The sequence below is a fragment of the Taudactylus pleione genome, unplaced genomic scaffold (genome assembly GCF_031769625.1).
Source record: "Taudactylus pleione unplaced genomic scaffold, aTauple2 ptg000278l, whole genome shotgun sequence".
In the NCBI taxonomy this organism is placed as follows: Eukaryota; Metazoa; Chordata; class Amphibia; order Anura; family Myobatrachidae; genus Taudactylus; species Taudactylus pleione.
In genome coordinates, this window is record NW_028284680.1 from 6,596,392 (window position 1) to 6,615,409 (window position 19,018).

Here is a 19,018-nt window from a genome sequence, read left to right on the forward strand (position 1 = left end):
TGGACCGTAGGGTCTCCATCCGAAACTTCGGGACCCGCAAAGACTTGTTGAGTGCTTTGAGGTTGAGAATCGGACGATATGACCCATTGGGTTTCTGTACCAAAAATAGATTTGAATAGAAACCCTGGCCCCTCTGGGAGAATGGAACAGGCACTATAACTCCAGCCTGGAGCATAGTGTGCAATACCTTCCGCAGCTCCGTAGCCTTGTTCCGGTCTGATGGTAGACCCGTGGTGAAGAATCGAGCCGGGGGTCTGTGCCGGAAGGAGAGGGCGTACCCGTGAGAGACCACCTCCAGAACCCAAGTGTCTGTCGTAGTGAACGACCAACACCGGGAGAACTGCAGCAGGCGGCCTCCCACCCTGGGATCCCCCAAGGGGAGACCCGGACCGTCAGGCCGCAGGCTTGTCATCTGGCTTGGGGGCCGGACGTCTGGTACTCCATGCCTGTTTCCGGGGCTTGACCGATTTCTTAGGGCCAGCCTGTCGAGGAAACGACTGTGGTTTGGGCCTGCCCTGGGCCCTAGATGACCGAAAGGACGATGGTCCAGAACCAGAAGGAGCAGCGGCCGACGGGAGACAAGCAGATTTGGCTGCCGCCAGCGTGGCCACAATCTTATCCAGATCCGGACCGAAGAGAACTTCTCCGGTAAACGGCAATGCTTCCAGACCTTTCTTGGATCTGCGTCCGCCTTCCAGGATCGCAGCCACAAGGTGCGACGAGCAGCTACCGCTGCTGAATAAATTCTAGACACCAGAGTACTAATGTCTAGAGCCGCCTCGTTGATGTAGGTGGCCGAATCACGGAGATTGCCAATCAACTCCGCCTGTTCGGCCGGACAGTCGGATTCAAAAGAAGCCTCTAATGAATCCGCCCAGCGCTCCATCGCTCTGGCAACCCAGCAAATGGCCATAGCCGGCCGTGCTGCCCCCCCTGCAAGGGAATAAGCGGACTTCAGGCAGATTTCTACCTTGCGGTCTGTAGCATCCTTAAGGGAGGACATGGATGGCATCGGCAATGTGGCACTACGGACAAGACGGGTCACGTGAGAATCCACCTGTGGAGGGGATTCACACTTAGCAAAATAATTATCCGCGAACGGATAAGCCACCGCCAGGCGTCTCTGCGGCTGGTTGGTTGTTTCCACGCCTCCTCTAAATGGTCCACCAACTGACCCGAAAGAGGAAAGACTGTGGCATCGCCCTTCACATCTTTGAAAAAGGCATACTTAGATTTAGCCGCTGGGGGAACTTCGTCCTCAATCACCAAGGCTGTGCGGACCGCCCGAATAAGTCCAGGAATATATACTTTGGACTTAGCATCAGCGTCCTTAGTATGGAAAGGTTCCTGATCGTAAGGATCCAGAATCTCCCCATCATCAGACGTCCCTTCGTCATCCTCATAAGGAGCGGACAGAGACGCCACCGGCCTTTTATGAGGCCGCATCACAGACTCCCCTTGCAACACATCCGACAAGTGCTGTACAGAACTCGTCAGGGAGTTAACCCACGCTGGCTCCTGAGAACCCGGGAGCGGGGAAATAGGGAGACTGTGGGGTACCACCAATTGTCGTGGGAACCCCTGCATGGGTGACGACACCACAGACTGCTGGGACAAACCCATCGGAGTAAACGCGGGCTGCGGAGCTAACTGGCCCACTAAAGCTGTTAACGCCTGAGCGAAACAAGCCCAGGGTGGCTCCTGTACCGGTGCTGTAACCGTAATAGGCCGCGCCATGGACAAACACTGCCGGCAAAGGCCCTCCGCGCTACCCTCCCCCTCCGCTAACGGTACTTTGCACGTGGTACACTGTAGCCGGAGGGGAAAATCACTTTCAGACATGATGGCACCACGTATGTGACCTCTCTCACCAATTAAGTATTAAATAGGCGAGAGACCACCCTGCAGCACCGCACCGCAAGGGCTTTAGCAGAAAGAACAGGGACAGTAATAAAGCTGACAGTTTAGAGAAGAAAAGTTACAGGCAGCGCTAGCACAGTCACATACAATGCAGAGAAATAACAATTCCTGCACTAACAGCGCTGATCACTCAACTACACAGACACAGGGCCTGGTAGGACACAGCGCTGCATACACAGACCTGAGCCACAGCGGAGGAGAGGTATGCGGGGGGACCCAGACCACGATGCTTCCTTCCAGACTTCCAGCAGCGTTCACCATGCGTTGCAGAGAAGATGGCCGCCGAGGAGCAGAGAGAAGCTGGCCTGGGGGAGGAGCGCTGACACAGGACCAGTCAGCACAGTGCAGAGAGGGCTGTGTGCAGCGGGGGAGGCGCCGGCTGTGAGACTGGGAAGGCGCGCTCCCCTGGCATGCATTTAACCCCTGGGACGCCGCAGCGCTACCGCTCTGCTGCGGTCAGCTGTCCCAGGGGGTAGTGGAAGCGCAGGTTGGTCGCCTGGCTCCACGCTGCAGCCAGTCCCCAGGGAGCCCCCTGCCTGGGGACTTAGGACCATGTGATCAGCGGGGACCCACCGCGGGACCCCGCTGCTTACCTCTATCCCCCTTGAATCCGGTCATGGTCCGGAGCATCTGGGGTCACCGCTAGCTGTGACCCCAGACGCCCACCAGCATCCCCGGATCAGTACCGGCGTTCTGGTACCGGCGGGGTGTAGGGAAGACAGCATGGACGTCAGGACTGACTGTCCATGCTGTTCATCCAGATGTGCAGCCACAGCTGCATGAAGAAAAAGCTTCAGGGGCTCTTCTAGCCCCCACTCCAACAGGTGCACCCGACTCCGGCCGGGCACCAAACTAAACTGAGGTGCCTTGGCCCGGGGGCGGGGTATAGGAGGGGGACCTAGTGCATCCTGGGAGGCTGAAAGCTTAACTCTTTGGTGCCCTGCGACTGACGTCAAACCTATACCCCAAGGTATCCTGTGGATACCCTATGGACCCTGAAGTAGAAATTAGCTTTTAACAGCATTTCTGTTAAAAAGTTTATTTTTAATAAAGTCTTTATTTAGCCAATCCGTTACCTTCAGCAATTAAAATGTCATCTTCTATGGCAGAAAATTCTTGCTCCTATAATAGGTTATAAAAGACTAAAGGTTGAGAAGAGTCTCATTGAGCGGGGTAGGGAGTTCCTTAAGTGGGTGCAGCACAGGAGAAGTCTTGGAGGTGAGAGTGAAAGGTGGTTACCAAGAACGACGTGAGGCAAATAACTGACAGAAGACATCAGAGCTGTATGAGAGGCAAGGTGTTGGTGAGAGCTCTGTAGATGAGGGTGAGTATCTCATGATGAGGTCAGAGCTGTATGAGAGAAGGTGTTGGTGAGAGCTCTGTAGATGAGGGTGAGTAACTCATGATGAAGCCAGAGCTGTATGAGAGGGAGGTGTTGGTGAGAGCTCTGTAGATGAGGGTGAGTATCTCATGGTGAGGTCAGAGCTGTATGAGAGAAGGTGTTGGTGAGAGCTCTGTAGATGAGGATGTGTGTCTCAAGATGTGGTCAGAGCTCTGTAAATGAGGGTGAGTATCTCATGATGAAGTCAGAGCTGTATGAGAGGGAGGAGTTGGTGAAAGCTCTGAAGATGTGTGTGAGTGTCTCATGATGAGGTCAGAGCTGTATGAGAGAAGGTGTTGGTGAGAGCTTTGTAGATGTGGGTGAGTATCTCATGAGGAGGTCAGAGCTGTATGAGAGGGAGGTGTTGGTGAGAGCTCTGTAGATGAGGGTGAGTATCTCAAAAGGAGGTCAGAGCTGTGTGAGAGGGAGGTGTTGGGGAGAGATCTGTAGATGAGGGTGAGTATTTAATGATGAAGCCAGAGCTCTATGAGAGGGAGGTGTTGGTGAGAGATCTGTAGATGAGGGTGAGTATCTCATGATGAGGTCAGAGCTGTATGAGAGGGAGGTGTTGGTGAGAGCTCTGTAGATGTGGGTGAGTATCTCATGATGAGGTCAGAGCTGTATGAGAGGGAGGTGTTGGTGAGAGCTCTGCAGATGAGGGTGAGTATCTCATGATGAAGTCAGAGCTGTATGAGAGGGAGGAGTTGGTGAAAGCTCTGAAGATGTGTGTGAGTGTCTCATGATGAGGTCAGAGCTGTATGAGAGGGGGGTGTTGGTGAGAACTCTGTAGATGAGGGTGAGTATCTCATGATGAGGTCAGAGCTGTATGAGAGAAGGTGTTGGTGAGAGCTCTGTAGATGAGGGTGAGTATCTCATGATGAGGTCAGAGCTGTATGAGAGAAGGTGTTGGTGAGAGCTTTGTAGATGTGGGTGAGTATCTCATGAGGAGGTCAGAGCTGTATGAGAGGGAGGTGTTGGTGAGAGCTCTGTAGATGAGGGTGAGTATTTAATGATGAAGCCAGAGCTCTATGAGAGGGAGGTGTTGGTGAGAGATCTGTAGATGAGGGTGAGTATCTCATGATGAGGTCAGAGCTGTATGAGAGGGGGGTGTTGGTGAGAACTCTGTAGATGAGGGTATCTCATGATGAGGTCAGAGCTGTATGAGAGGGAGGTGTTGGTGAGAGCTTTGTAGATGTGGGTGAGTATCTCATGATGAGGTCAGAGCTGTGTGAGAGGGAGGTGTTGGTGAGAGCTCTGTAGATGAGGGTGGGTATCATGATGAGATCAGAGCTGTTAGCGGCAGGTGTTGGAGGGCTCTGTAGATGAGGGCGAGTGTCTCTTGAGGTCGTCAGAGCTGTATGAAAGCGCTGTAGATGAGGGTGAGAGTCTCATGATGAGGTCAGAGCTGTGAGGGGCAGGTGTTGGAGGGCTCTGTAGATAAGAGTGAGCATCTCATGCTCCTATATTTATTAATATACTTTAGATGCTACTATGAATACAAATACAATGTGAGAAGGAATGGAGGAGTAGCCATAGATGTTGGATGATACATATAATCAGTTGTTTATTGTATACTATCCGTAGCACACACCTGGCACATGATTAGTTTCCACTTTGTTTCATTATTACCTGAACGACCCGATCCTGCAGCCCGGCAGTGATGAACAGCTCTTCTTTCTCAACATCCAGAATAAAATTTGGACGCACAGACTTTGGAAGATCCTAAAGAAGATATGCGTGTTATTATGAATTTATGAATGAGTATAATAATTGTTACATATACACATATAAACAGTATATTATATATCATCCTACCTAGGAGATAAAACATACACCAAGTATGAGTGCAGTAGAAAGTGGTAATTGGGGAGGGGGGAATCTGGTGGTGTCAATGACGTCAGATTAGCCTTAGGAGAGGGAGAGCGGGGATGAGGGAGGGAGATGTTAAAGGAGACAAAACGGTGGTTGGAGAGAGGGAGGGGACAGTTGAAGTTGGAGATAGCTGAGGGAAACCAAGAGAGCGACTGCTGATGTGAGCGAGGAAGGAAGTCCATTGAGAGAGGTTAAACGAGGTAGAGAGGGAGAGGTGCCCGGAGGCAGCAGGGTTCGTAGGATCATCAATCGGAATGTAGAGGCCTCCCAAAATGAGGGAGGGAGGGAGGGAGGGGATGTCTGAGGATAGAAAGTAGGAATGCCAGGCAGAGAAGATATAAGGACTCGGGAGGTGGGACCAGGGGGACAATAGATGGTGGCAACAAGAGAGAGATTTCAGGGAGAAGACAAGGAAGGTGCAGCAGGGGAGGTAGGAGGAACCAGAGTTAACCACCATGGCGGCCTTCAGGTATAAGGGTGTGGGAGAACGAGAGAAGCCCCCAACAGGAGATGGCATCTGGGAAGGTGGTGTCAGTTATAGATAGCCAAGTCAAAAGTACAACAAAATAAAAGTAACAAATACTAATATTGGAATTTGCACAATACATCTACTGCTGTAATATTATGAAATAAGTTAAAAGTTAAAGCAAATTGCGATTTCCTGTGTCCTAGTGTTTTTATATGTGCACAGAACTCGTTTATGAAATCCGATTTCCTTACATTCCAGAACATGAGGGCATTATTGCATATAGCCATAGAATATTATATATGAACAGATAACATTTCATTATCCTAGTGTTTGTAAGTCATTGACGTCATCCCCTGTCTGTAACATAGAGTATGCTCATCACCCTGGTATGAGAACCATTGGGGGGGGGGGGCACCTTCTCCCTACCAGCGATGCAATCGCCCCTCTCTGTGTATTTCTCCTAAGCTCACCCGGGCGTTGATCCCTGAAGACCCAAAGCAATGGTCGGGACACAATAAGCAGATACAATTTTTAGATAAGACCGGCCTTCAATTTCCCATAGATATTGCTACTACTTATTCTTTTAGAGACATTTTTGTATAACCCAAGAAGTCAGTAAAGGTTTGTAAAGTATAGTAGTCAGTAACAATGTTGACAACAGTCTACCGGGAACCGTGCTGAAGACTTACGTCGTCTGATAAATTGTAGAACTTCATGAGACATTTCAGAGTCGCCGACACAATTGCGCTGAAAGATGGAACAGTCAAATATTTCATCTCATAATAGAATTCAACCAGACACAAATACAAGTCATAGAGGTCTGTTGTAGCAGATACACGAGAATGCAGGGCCCTGCTGTATCATAAGTGCTTCCATTTATCCCCGGAAATGACCTAATAAGACCACTATTAAATCTAAAAACCCTCTGACAGAGAGCGCCCATGAATGTGTTACTGTCATTTGCAGGAGTGTCAGTAAATCTGTGCGCGTGTGTGTGTCTGAGGGGCTGGAGACCCGAAGCCTCAGTGACAGCTGAACACGCTTCCCGAGAAAGACCACAGACTGTATAATAAACAGCAATTTGTAAACTTCCATCTAGAACGGCCATAAACACCTTCATAATGTACAGAGGGGGACGCACAGCGGCCGCTCTCTCCCGTCTAATTCACAGATAAAATGAGAAAGTCTCCCGGAATGTACATGAGAACAATACAGGGATTTGTAAATGAAAATTGTTATTATAATGAGTATTATAGAGCGGTAGGAAAATAGAGAAAACTGCGGCTTATTCCCCAGCAGCCGAGAGATGGGAATTATTATAGATAACAAACAGAAAAGTATCCGAAAGGCATGACAGAAAAACACAGAATATATATGAGCATCGCCATCATCCTGATCCGTTTATCAGCTTTATAATCCGGATAAGAGTTCTACAGGTTATATGTAAATGGGGCTCATGAGGCAGAATCGGGGCTCATGCGGTGGACGCATGGCGTCTCGGGACAGGAAATAAGAAAACTCCCAAACGGTCTTAAGATTTTACATAATTGATGCTGAAATGCGAATGAAGATCGGAAGGCGTTTGACTGAAAACATAATGAGATTTGTGACGCGTTTCGTAGGAGTGCATTGTGGAATATGGTATAGGAAGCGCAATCGTGTGAGCAGCTGCTTAAGATGTGTGCGCTATATAAATAGCCGTTAATAAAATACAAAAATATCTGTAAAGCCCTGGCGTAGTGAGAGGATGGACTGTGGGTCTGATTTTTGCTCGCACGAAAGTCCGAATACAGCCCCACCTTGTGATATTTCGCAAACTGCTCATGTATCGCAGTCATTATACGCAAACTTCAGTAGCTACGAACAAGTCACACGCACCTCACTCGCTTCTCACCAACGGCTAAATTGGCGCTACTTGGTGGTAACGGCAAAGGTCATTGCCAATGGGATATTGCACATTTTAATAATAAATAAATGCCATAGATCGCCGTCCACGCCACCAACAATACTAATCCATGAGCACAATGATAATTATTCTATTACTTATTAAAGATTCTTCAACAAATGATAACATACATAAATAGGAACAAATATTTAGGGGCATATGTATCAAAGCTTGATGTGAGATAAAATTGTGAAATATATAACACCAACCAATCAGCTTCTAACTATCATTTATTAAACACAGCTTGCAAAATGTAAGTTAGAAGCTGATTGGTTGGTGATATATCTCTCACATCAAGCTTTGATACATATGCCCCTTAGTATTACAATCACCGTAGAGAGTAAGTGAAGTGGCACTGTGCCGCTGTTCATGCATAAACAATAAGAACAGATATTAAGTGGTCTAGTTACTAAGCAGTGTTAGGAGACAGAGTGAAAAGTGATAAGAAAGTGATAAGGTGCCAGCCAATCAGCTCCCAACTGTCATTTTTCAAACACAGCCTGTGAGATGGCAGTTGGGAGCTGATTGGCTGGCACTTATCACTTATCACTCTGTCTCCTAACACTGCTTAGTAACTAGACCCCAAAGAATGACATCAAACACCTCGATGAGAGGCACTGCGCAATTGTGCATGAATTCCGCATAACAGCAGACACTAGAGTAGAGAGAATTGCTATTGTGCAGCTGTCTATATAGAATTGATGCTGGAATTTGCATGCAGACAGAGATGTAATATTATGTCATATTATGCAGATGGACAAAAAAATAAAATAAAAATAAAAATAGAGAAACTTCTATAACAGAGATATTTCTTGTAGAACTGGCGTTGTGGTTCTGAGCTGGGGACCGGGACTGGTGGGGGAAGGGTGCACAACGTATTACACGTTGAAAGAATTAAAAAAATATTTGTGTCCAACAGGGTTCAGATCAGCGCAGCCTGTAAGGGATGTGTGCGTTACGTTCCTATGTACGATTGCCTGTTCTTCCACAAGGTAGGGGCGATGATTAGCGCCCACATGTCCAGTACATAAAGTAGCCTTAAATCATTACTGTGGAAACCTATGGGAGAGCCAGGTAAAATGCGCAATGTAGGAGGAATGTACGGGTGATAATGGTGTCATTACTCACCGTCCCAACGCCACATCGCACTTCACTGAAAATCCCCCAAACGGGATTAATATTTTAAGTGATTGATGCTGAAATGCGAATGAAGATCGGAATGCGTTTTACTGAAAACATAATGAGATTTATGACGCGTTTCGAAGAGAAGTGCATTATGGAATATGGTATAGAAAGCGCAATATTGTGAGCAGCCGGCTTGAAATAGTCTCTGTAATGCGCTGCGTAATATGTGTGCGCTATAAATAGCCCGTAATGAAAAACAAAAATATCTGTAAAGCCCTGGCGTATTGTGAATAAGCCCCCGGTCACGTGATATCGTCATTTTTACAAGTGAAAACTCTTCCTCCAAGATTCATGCAAAATAAAAATTCATCACCCCCCTCCCCAAAGACACACAGAGAAGTCATTACCTGCTTCCAGCCAATCCCTGCAGAGAGAGGAAGAGACACAGTATCATCCAAATGCTGCATTTTCGCACCATGGGGGAGATGTATCAAACCTTTGAAGAGAGATAAAGTACCAACGAATCAGCTCCCGTCATGTTACAGGCCGTACCACAAATATGACAGTTACAAGCCGATAGGCTGGTACTTTATCCCTTTCCACTTCATGTCCAAGACTCGATACATCTCCCCCCAGGTGTTTAGTACTTTTCACTTAACGTATTTCTATCGCCGATATCTGTGTAAAATGTAAATGTGTAATCTTGTACGTGGAGAGGACCTCGGGGTTGTCGTATAGCATTCAGTGATTGGAGACCTTTACAGAATCCAGGACAAAGGCCCTCATTCAGAGCCACTCGCTAGCGGCAGTACGCTCGTTCCGAGAGATGTTCGCACATCTGCGCATGCGTACGGTTTTTAGTACGCATGCGCGAACCAGTCAGTGCGGCTGAAAATTGTTGGTACGCAATATAGCGAGGGCCTGCTATTTTGAGTGACAGAATGAGTCGTATGTGGGTGGTAACAGGGGAAGGTGCTTGAAAACGGGGAGTGGAGATCCGAACACAGGCGTGCTTAAAGGTCAAAACGGACGTTTTATGGGTGTGCATAATTAATACAGCAGCGTCATTGACCAAGTCACTGGGTTTTTTTAAACTCAGAACTGCTCGCAAAATAGCGGTTGAAAAAACCAACCACAAGAATAGCGAGCAGTTCATACGCTGTACGATGTACTCGATTAATCTAATAAATAGCGGACATGACGTATGGTGCGTGCGGCCAGGGGGCATTTTTATCAAATAAACGAGCGTATGTTTTGCTCGCTCGTTCAGACTTAGAGGTGTGAACAGACTGCAATTTGCGAACGGATCATTTGAATAGCCACCCCTTGTTTTTGAACGAACGACCGCAAATAGCGAACGGCTCTGAATCAGGCCCAAAGCACGGAACCTCGTCCCCTTAACAACTGAGCAGCAATTCCGGCTAACGCCCTGCCCTGGCCGCCTACGTAGCTCCTCTATGGAAGTAGCGCTGTATGTGGATGTGTAAATCTACATGCCTACTGAGCATTACACTAAAAACCATTTCATATAGAAGGGTCACACCCTGGAAGTGCAGCTGAGAGAGCCACCGCGGCACTGTGAGTAAATGGCCTCTTTAGCCTGTCAGCAGTGATTGGCAGGCACCGGAAGCCACGCTGTGCATCGATCGCCAGGCGAGGAGAGACTGCCGGCTGGGCTATCACTCTCATCCCCTCTCCACTCCACCAGGCCGAGGCTGCATTAGCAGCAGGAGTAACGATATCGCTAATTATTATCTCAGAGCGTCACCTCTCGGGTTCATTCAAAAACTGGGACGTATTCTTCAGCAACACAACCTGGCTCTCTTACCGTCTATAATACTAACATTATCTGCTGGGAAAGTGCTAGAGGGCGAATGTCGGCAACACTATTATTTCTTTACGTGTTGCATAACTACATCCTATAATATAAAGCTCTATACTACCTCTAAGTACAGTAATAGAGAGTAAAGAGGTTTCCCTTAATTCTGCAGACTTACCACCTGTCGGGGGATGTTCACGTTATACTTTAGGGTAAAGTTCTGCTTGGACAGTGCGATGCTGGAAATAAATAATAACAGTTACTACAACACACAAATGGCTCATTGTTACCTACTGCAATCTCATGACACGATTAGGACACTTCTAGAAAATCGCGGGTTGAATGAAAAGTCCCTACGCCATGTGCCAGGTAACTGTGGTCGCCTAGGTAGTCACATGACACAGCGGAACGCTACAGAATTATAAATCCCTGAGTGATGCTGCAGCACTGTCTTTTCTCTTGTGCCTCGGTTTCCTCCTCTCTCTCTCAGGGGGATATTTACTAAAGTGAGAGTTTTTAGAAGTGGAGATGTGGCCTATAGCCACCAATCAGATTCTAGCTATTATCTTCTAGAAGGTGCTAGTTAAGTGTTAAGTAAAATCTGATTGGTTGCTATGGGCAACATCTCCACTTCTAAAAAAACTCTCACTTTAGTAAATATACCCCTCACCCAATGTTCCTCTCTGCCCACTTACTCCAGATCTCACTTCCCCCTCATCGGTCTATTTCTCATATCAGCACTTGATGTTATTATATAGATTATCCTTAGCATTATATAATTACTATTCACCTTTACTATTGTAATATTTGAGACATAGGGGCCTATTCATCATAGGGGGCCATATGATGATTAAGTATTCATCTCGCTGCGAGGGATACTTTACACCGAAGCAATTCATCATTGCTCCGGTGCGGGGACAGCTGCTCCGAAAAGCAGCTGCCCCCACGGTTAGCAGCACAGCTACAGAAGAAGCTGCGTTATTTACATCTCCCCCGTCGGGTGAGTCTACGCATGTGTGACCCAAGGTCATGTAGGCGCAAAGCCGCCGGGGAGGTACTGAGGTGGTGGCGGAGGGATACATTTAGATCCCTCTTCGCATCCCCGGAACTCCTTCCCATAGGAAGGAACGGGGATCCAAGAACAAGCAAAGCAAAGTTTGCTGAATAACAGGGGGTCCTATTCGGACCCCTGATGATGATGAAAGGCCCGGTAATCAAAATATGCAGAAACTAGCGTTTCCGCATGGTTAGCGGGCTATTTATCGTTTGATGAATAGGCCCCTTACTCACCTTTTCTCCTCTACACGGTGTTTTCTCTGTATGTGGCTTTACCACGCGTCTTCCTCTCCATCCTCCATAATGTGAACTAACTTAAAAAGCCCTGGTTCCTAGTGCCTGGAGAGGCTGCATTCTCAGTGATGTCACTGGTTCCTAGTGACTGGATAGGCTGCATTCTCAGTGATGTCACTGGTTCCTAGTGACTGGATAGGCTGCATTCTCAGTGATGTCACTGGTTCCTAGTGACTGGATAGGCTGCATTCTCAGTGATGTCACTGGTTCCTAGTGACTGGATAGGCTGCATTCTCAGTGATGTCACTGGTTCCTAGTGACTGGATAGGCTGCATTCTCAGTGATGTCACTGGTTCCTAGTGACTGGATAGGCTGCATTCTCAGTGATGTCACTGGTTCCTAGTGACTGGATAGGCTGCATTCTCAGTGATGTCACTGGTTCCTAGTGACTGGATAGGCTGCATTCTCAGTGATGTCACTGGTTCCTAGTGACTGGATAGGCTGCACTCTCAGTGATGTCACTGGTTCCTAGTGACTGGATAGGCTGCGCTCTCAGTGATGTCACTGGTTCCTAGTGACTGGATTGGCTGCGCTCTCAGTGATGTCACTGGTTCCTAGTGACTGAATAGGCTGCATTCTCAGTGATATCACTGGTTCCTAGTGACTGGATAGGCTGCACTCTCAGTGATGTCACTGGTTCCTAGTGAATGGATAGGCTACATTCTCACTGATGTCACTGGTTCCTAGTGAATGGATAGGCTGCACTCTCAGTGATGTCACTGGTTCCTAGTGAATGGATAGGCTGCACTCTCAGTGATGTCACTGGTTCCTAGTGACTGGATAGGCTACACTCTCAGTGATGTCACTGGTTCCTAGTGACTGGATAGGCTGCACTCTCAGTGATGTCACTGGTTCCTAGTGACTGGATAGGCTACATTCTCAGTGATGTCACTGGTTCCTAGTGACTGGATAGACTACATTCTCAGTGATGTCACTGGTTCCTAGTGACTGGATAGACTACATTCTCAGTGATGTCACTGGTTCCTAGTGACTGGATAGTCCGCATTCTCAGTGATGTCACTGGTTCCTAGTGACTGGATAGACTACATTCTCAGTGATGTCACTGGTTCCTAGTGACTGGATAGTCCGCATTCTCAGTGATGTCACTGGTTCCTAGTGACTGGATAGGCTGCATTCTCAGTGATGTCACTGGTTCCTAGTGATTGGAGAGGCTGCATTCTCAGTGATGTCACTGGTTCCTAGTGACTGGATAGGCTGCATTCTCAGTGATGTCACTGGTTCCTAGTGACTGGATAGGCTGCATTCTCAGTGATATCACTGGTTCCTAGTGACTGGATAGGCTGCATTCTCAGTGATATCACTGGTTCCTAGTGACTGGATAGGCTGCTTTCTCAGTGATGTCACTGGTTCCTAGTGACTGGATAGGCTGCGCTCTCAGTGATGTCACTGGTTCCTAGTGACTGGATAGGCTGCGCTCTCAGTGATGTCACTGGTTCCTAGTGACTGTATAGGCTACACTCTCAGTGATGTCACTGGTTCCTAGTGACTGGATAGGCTGCTTTCTCAGTGATGTCACTGGTTCCTAGTGACTGGATAGGCTGCGCTCTCAGTGATGTCACTGGTTCCTAGTGACTGGATAGGCTGCGCTCTCAGTGATGTCACTGGTTCCTAGTGACTGTATAGGCTACACTCTCAGTGATGTCACTGGTTCCTAGTGACTGGATAGGCTGCTTTCTCAGTGATGTCACTGGTCCCTAGTGACTGGATAGGCTGCGCTCTCAGTGATGTCACTGGTTCCTAGTGACTGGATAGGCTGCTTTCTCAGTGATGTCACTGGTTCCTAGTGACTGGATAGGCTGCGCTCTCAGTGATGTTACTGGTTCCTAGTGACTGGATAGGCTGCGCTCTCAGTGATGTCACTGGTTCCTAGTGACTGTATAGGCTACACTCTCAGTGATGTCACTGGTTCCTAGTGACTGGATAGGCTGCTTTCTCAGTGATGTCACTGGTTCCTAGTGACTGTATAGGCTGCACTCTCAGTGATGTCACTGGTTCCTAGTGACTGTATAGGCTGCACTCTCAGTGATGTCACTGGTTCCTAGTGACTGGATAGGCTGCTTTCTCAGTGATGTCACTGGTTCCTAGTGACTGGATAGGCTGCACTCTCAGTGATGTCACTGGTTCCTAGTGCCTGGAGAGGCTGCATTGTCGGTGATGTCACTGATTCCTAGTAACTGTATAGGCTGCACTCTCAGTGATGTCACTGGTTCCTAGTGACTGGATAAGCTGCACTCTCAGTGATGTCACTGGTTCCTAATGACTGAATAGGCTACTTTCTCAGTGATGTCACTGGTCCTAGTGAATGGATAGGCTTCACTCTCAGTGATGTCACCTGGTTCTTAGTGCCTGGAGAGGTTGCATTCTCAGTGATGTCACTGGTTCCTAGTGCCTGGAGAGGCTGCATTGTCGGTGATGTCACTGGTTCCTAGTGACTGTATAGGCTGCACTCTCAGTGATGTCACTGGTTCCTAGTGACTGGATAAGCTGCACTCTCAGTGATGTCACTGGTTCCTAGTGCCTGGAGAGACTGCATTGTCGGTGATGTCACTGGTTCCTAGTGACTGGATAGGCTGCACTCTCAGTGATGTCACTGGTTCCTAGTGCCTGTAGAGGCTGCACTCTCAGTGATGTCACTGGTTCCCAGCACAGCTGACATGTTTTATTTGAGTAGAGGGTCCCAGTGCCCCCCCCTCTCACCGATGCATGCAGAGTGATGACTTTAGCATTGTGTAACACTAATAACACTGCCATACCTGGTCATCTGCACGGTCAGGACTAACGCTTATTGCTGTTGTGCAATTTTTGGACTTCTGCTTTTTGTATTAAGCCATTACAATAACACCTATAACAAATCCCAAATCTCTCTTCTCATAGCGATACAGCACAAAGTACAAGTGACCTGGAGGAATATTCTTACCCCTTTTCAGAACAGTACTGATAAAACTTTTTGCAAGTGGCCTGTAGCAGCCTCAGGCCCCCCAGGTACCTGGCAGATACAGAAAATAGTATAAGATAAAATAATATTACATTCATTTGCATCATCCATTTATTAAACAAGGCTCGGTCAAGCAAATGCATCTGGGTACTCGGCTGGGACTGGGGTGTAAGGGGAGGCAGTAGGGAAGTCAGACGAAATCCCGACCGCCGGCTTCCCGACTGTCTTATCCCAGCAAGTGTCCAATGACAGACGTCGAAATCCCGACGCCTTTCATTAGACCTACGCCGGGAGCCCGACACCCGGCTTACCGATAGGCACTTGGGAGGGGGGGTTAGGATTAGGCACCCCTAAGAGAGGGTTAGGGTTACGGGGGGAGGTTAGATAGAGAATATACTTACCTGTCGGGACCTTCACTGCCGGGCTTCCGCAGTCGGGATTTGAACTGTCGGCCATGAGGACGGTGGTAAATCATACCGATTTCGGTGTAAGGGCCCTGGGATTTTCCAGTCTGTGCCGATCGGTTCAGTGATACACACTGGACGCTTTATACAGAGACCCAGATTATTCTAGCTGTGCGGTCAGCTGTCAGTGTAGCCCACGCTCGTGTATTGTGGGTGCTGCTTTATAATAACGCTATATATCACCACTGTAAGGGGGGTCCTACACTATTCTGGGCTGAGCCGCTCAAGACGTGGTTATAACAATGAAAACAAGGATTTAATATAATAGTCAGGTAAAGTGAAAACGACTGAGTCTGGCTGTATTTTCTGCTCTCGGATTGGCCATCGCTGTTCATTGAATTTTTTTGTGTTTGATCTGTGCCAATAAAACGAGGGGGGGGTCTCCCGACCCATCGGTCTCACTCCCAACACCTTCACTATGAAGCTCACCCTAAAGTTGGGGAGGGGGCCGCAGGGAGTGAAGGATGAGCTCATGTATTCCTTACTGTCGTGGGAATATCCTATTCTCTAACGTGTTCATTTCTCTGCTGCTGTTACAGATGAGCACAATGTTTATGTATCTACCTTTTATATTGCTAATTGCTGAATGTTCAGTGTTATTGGCTCCTTAGGGACACCCACCTACCACTTGTTAGGGCCACCCCTGTTTTTATCCACCTTGGTTTATTTTAGACGTTGATTGCTATTTGTTTTCCTGTATAAGCCTTACTGAGTAGTGTTGTTGGTGCAGTGCTGTATTTTATATTACTGTGTGACCTGTTGGGTTCCCCTGTGTACATTTTAACTCTCACAGTGGGATGTAGTTATGAGACCAGCGGGCGCGATACCACCGGCCTCAATACCAACGGGAAATCCTGAGAAGGGACTTCAGACAGGAGTCGAAATACCGACGCCAATCTTAATCCCGACGCCAGAACACCGAAGGATGTCAGCCTGAACGAGGTAAGTCCGGGGCGCCCTTGGCGTTAGCCATGGGGGGGGAGGGTTTGGTTTAGGGAGCGTAGCGGGTTTAGGTTTTCGGGAGGGGGGGTGTTAGGATTAGGCACCCCTAGGGGAGAGGGTTAGGCACCCCCGTGGGAGTTTAGGGTTAGGCACCCCCGTGGGAGGTTAGGGTTAGGCACCCCCCGGGGGGAGGTTAGGGTTAGGCACCCCCTCGGGAGGGTTAGGTTTAGGGTGCGGTAAGAGGAGGTTAGGATTAGGCACCCTCAGGGGGAGGTTAGGGTAAGGCACCACTAAGGGATGGTTAGGGGAGGGAGAGGGGTAGGAACAGGGTACTTACCTGCCCTGTCGGGATCTTCTCCCTTCGGGCTGCCGGCATCGGGATTCAGCTGCCGGGACTTTATACCCATTCCCTCACAGCGATGACCAATATACATTAAATAACTGGTGGCTTTATAAGTAACATTAAATGAGCCCACCGTGCTCTCACTCCTCTGCAGTCAGTTAGCATGTTAGGAGGGAGGAGATTCTCTAAGAGCAGACACAGAATGACTGACAGCTTGGCAGACTTGCACTGTGTGGACTATTGGGTTCATATACACAGGAGCAGTGATGTCCCAGTGACTGCACTCACTAACGGGGAGCTGTATCAAGCCTTGGAGAGAGAGAACGTAGAGCAGTCGCCCAACACAACCATCAATCAGCTGCTGTCACAATACTGTGTTCAATAAATATTATTTGCATGTGTTAGAAGCCGATTGATTGCTTTGGGCAGTTGTTCCACTTTATCTCTCTCCAATAATTGATACAACTCCCCCACCCCCCATATGGGGGAGGGGCTTCAGCGGTCTGCTGTGTAATGATGAACAATGTCTATTCGGAAAGAGCTAATGTTGTAGTTCGGAAGCCTGTACACAACATTCCATGATTAGGTATACCAATATAATTAGGCAAAAACTTAGAATTGCAGCTTTTTTAACATTGTTTGCACAAATAATCACATTCATCCTGCAATAAATGAGAACGTTTGATGCTGATAAGGATACACTCACCCTTCCTTCCTACTGATGTAGTATAAGTCCAGCAAGCTCCCAAACTCCGTCGGGTCATTTAAGGGATGTGGGACCAAAGCCTTAGAGAATGAAATAAAGGAATAAAATGCATTATTCTGTAGTATAGTACTGGACTATAAACCTGCCTACATAGGAACATATAATAATCTGTACATTAAGGGGTTTGTCTTGGTACAAGCAGAGGTCGTCTTGTCTGAGCACCAGATTAGAAGCGGATTATATTACAGGACGCCTTATAGTATTAGGGCCCAGTGCTACATACAAGGGGAAAACTGGCTCTAAGACGCTGCTGTAACCCATAGCGACCACTCAGATCCTAACAATTTCTTTTATATAGTTCAGAAAAATGTAAGCACTATGCTTAAGTATCATCCATCCATTCATGTTTCACTAAAACACTGGCCTACTGTTGTATACAGAAGTATTGCACAGAGAATGTCTGACCATCCAGATCGGTTCCTGTCCCGTTGGAGCTTACACTCTATTATCACACACGCTATAGTAAGGATTTGTTTCTATGGCGCCACAAACTGTGCATTGCAATGCATGCAAAATACAAACACAATAAGGAGCAGACGTGAGACAGAGGACAGAGAGAGAGCTCTGATCACCAGAGCTTACAGTCTAGAGGGAGGGGAGCAGAGACAATAGGAGATAGCGGGACAGGAGTGGCGGTGTCAGGAAGAGCGCGCAGTCTCGGGTGGGGGTAGGTTAAAGGGAAGAGGTGGGTTCAGAAAGTGCGTATGAAGGAATGAAGGTTGGGATAGAGTCTGGTCAGGAGGGAAAGGAGCACCAAACACAGGGAGCAGCTCAGGAGAAGTCTTGGAGATGGCAGTGAGAGGTGGTTATCGGATGGGAGAAGAGGTGTGGGTGAGAGACAGATGGCAGGGGGCGAGAGGGTGTGTATCTTATGGTGATGTCACAGTTGTATGAAGAGGAGACTCTAGTGAGTATAGCAGCCTGAATTCTGGAGGGAATAGGGAGTCAGTGTAGGGATTTGCAGAGTGGTGCAATGGATGAGGAGCGACAGGATAGGTAGATCAGTATGACCTCTGCATTTGGGATGGACTGTAGAGGGGACAGACGGGTAAGGGGAAAGCCAGACAGCAGGAAGTGGCGGAAGTCACGGGGGCCATATTGTTAGCGTCCAATGAAACTATCAGTAAGTTTTTTTTGACTGTGGGAGGAAACCTGAGCACCTGGAGGAAACACAAACACGGCGAGAACATGCAAACTCCACACCGATAGGTACACGGTTGGAATCGAATCCATGACTGAGCTGCAGTGTGGGAAGCAATGCTAACCACTGTGCCACTCCACCGCTCGTGACCTATCAACTCATGAAATCACAGCTAACTATCTACCGGTTTGAAGTAAAAGCAGAATCGCGATTACTGTGAATAAGAGGCGCACATTTCCCAGTCTCCATACAGAATAAAATGGCGAAGTGCTTGCGTAACAGAGAAGGCCCAGTATTGCCGTAGATCTAAAGGAACACAGAGTAAGATGCTGCTGGGGCAGGGGGAGAGCCATTAGTGCTGATTACGACTCTGTAATCATGTAAAAAGCCGTTCTTCCTTATTACCACGTTCAGCCTGGATTCCGTTTAAGCCGTAAGCTTTGAACCTGGGCTGAGGCAATCTGCAAATGAGGCCTTCACTGCTGTAAGACTGAGCTCTTCAACTCCGAGACAATGGGCTGTCAG

The 19,018-nt window shown here is 48.0% G+C and overlaps 1 protein-coding gene across 1 annotated transcript in view; it reads right to left on the reverse strand.

The window, feature by feature from the left end:
- LOC148513511 (uncharacterized) overlaps positions 1-19,018 on the reverse strand; it is a 71,827-nt gene that overhangs the window by 21,913 nt on the left and 30,896 nt on the right. The window contains exons 11-16 of the mRNA XM_088481857.1: positions 17,293-17,372; positions 14,820-14,888; positions 10,710-10,770; positions 9,120-9,136; positions 6,332-6,389; positions 4,931-5,023 (exon numbers count right to left, since the gene is read on the reverse strand). Of these exons, the coding sequence (XP_088337983.1) occupies positions 4,931-5,023; positions 6,332-6,389; positions 9,120-9,136; positions 10,710-10,770; positions 14,820-14,888; positions 17,293-17,372 (378 nt within the window). The remainder of the gene's footprint in view (positions 1-4,930; positions 5,024-6,331; positions 6,390-9,119; positions 9,137-10,709; positions 10,771-14,819; positions 14,889-17,292; positions 17,373-19,018) is intronic.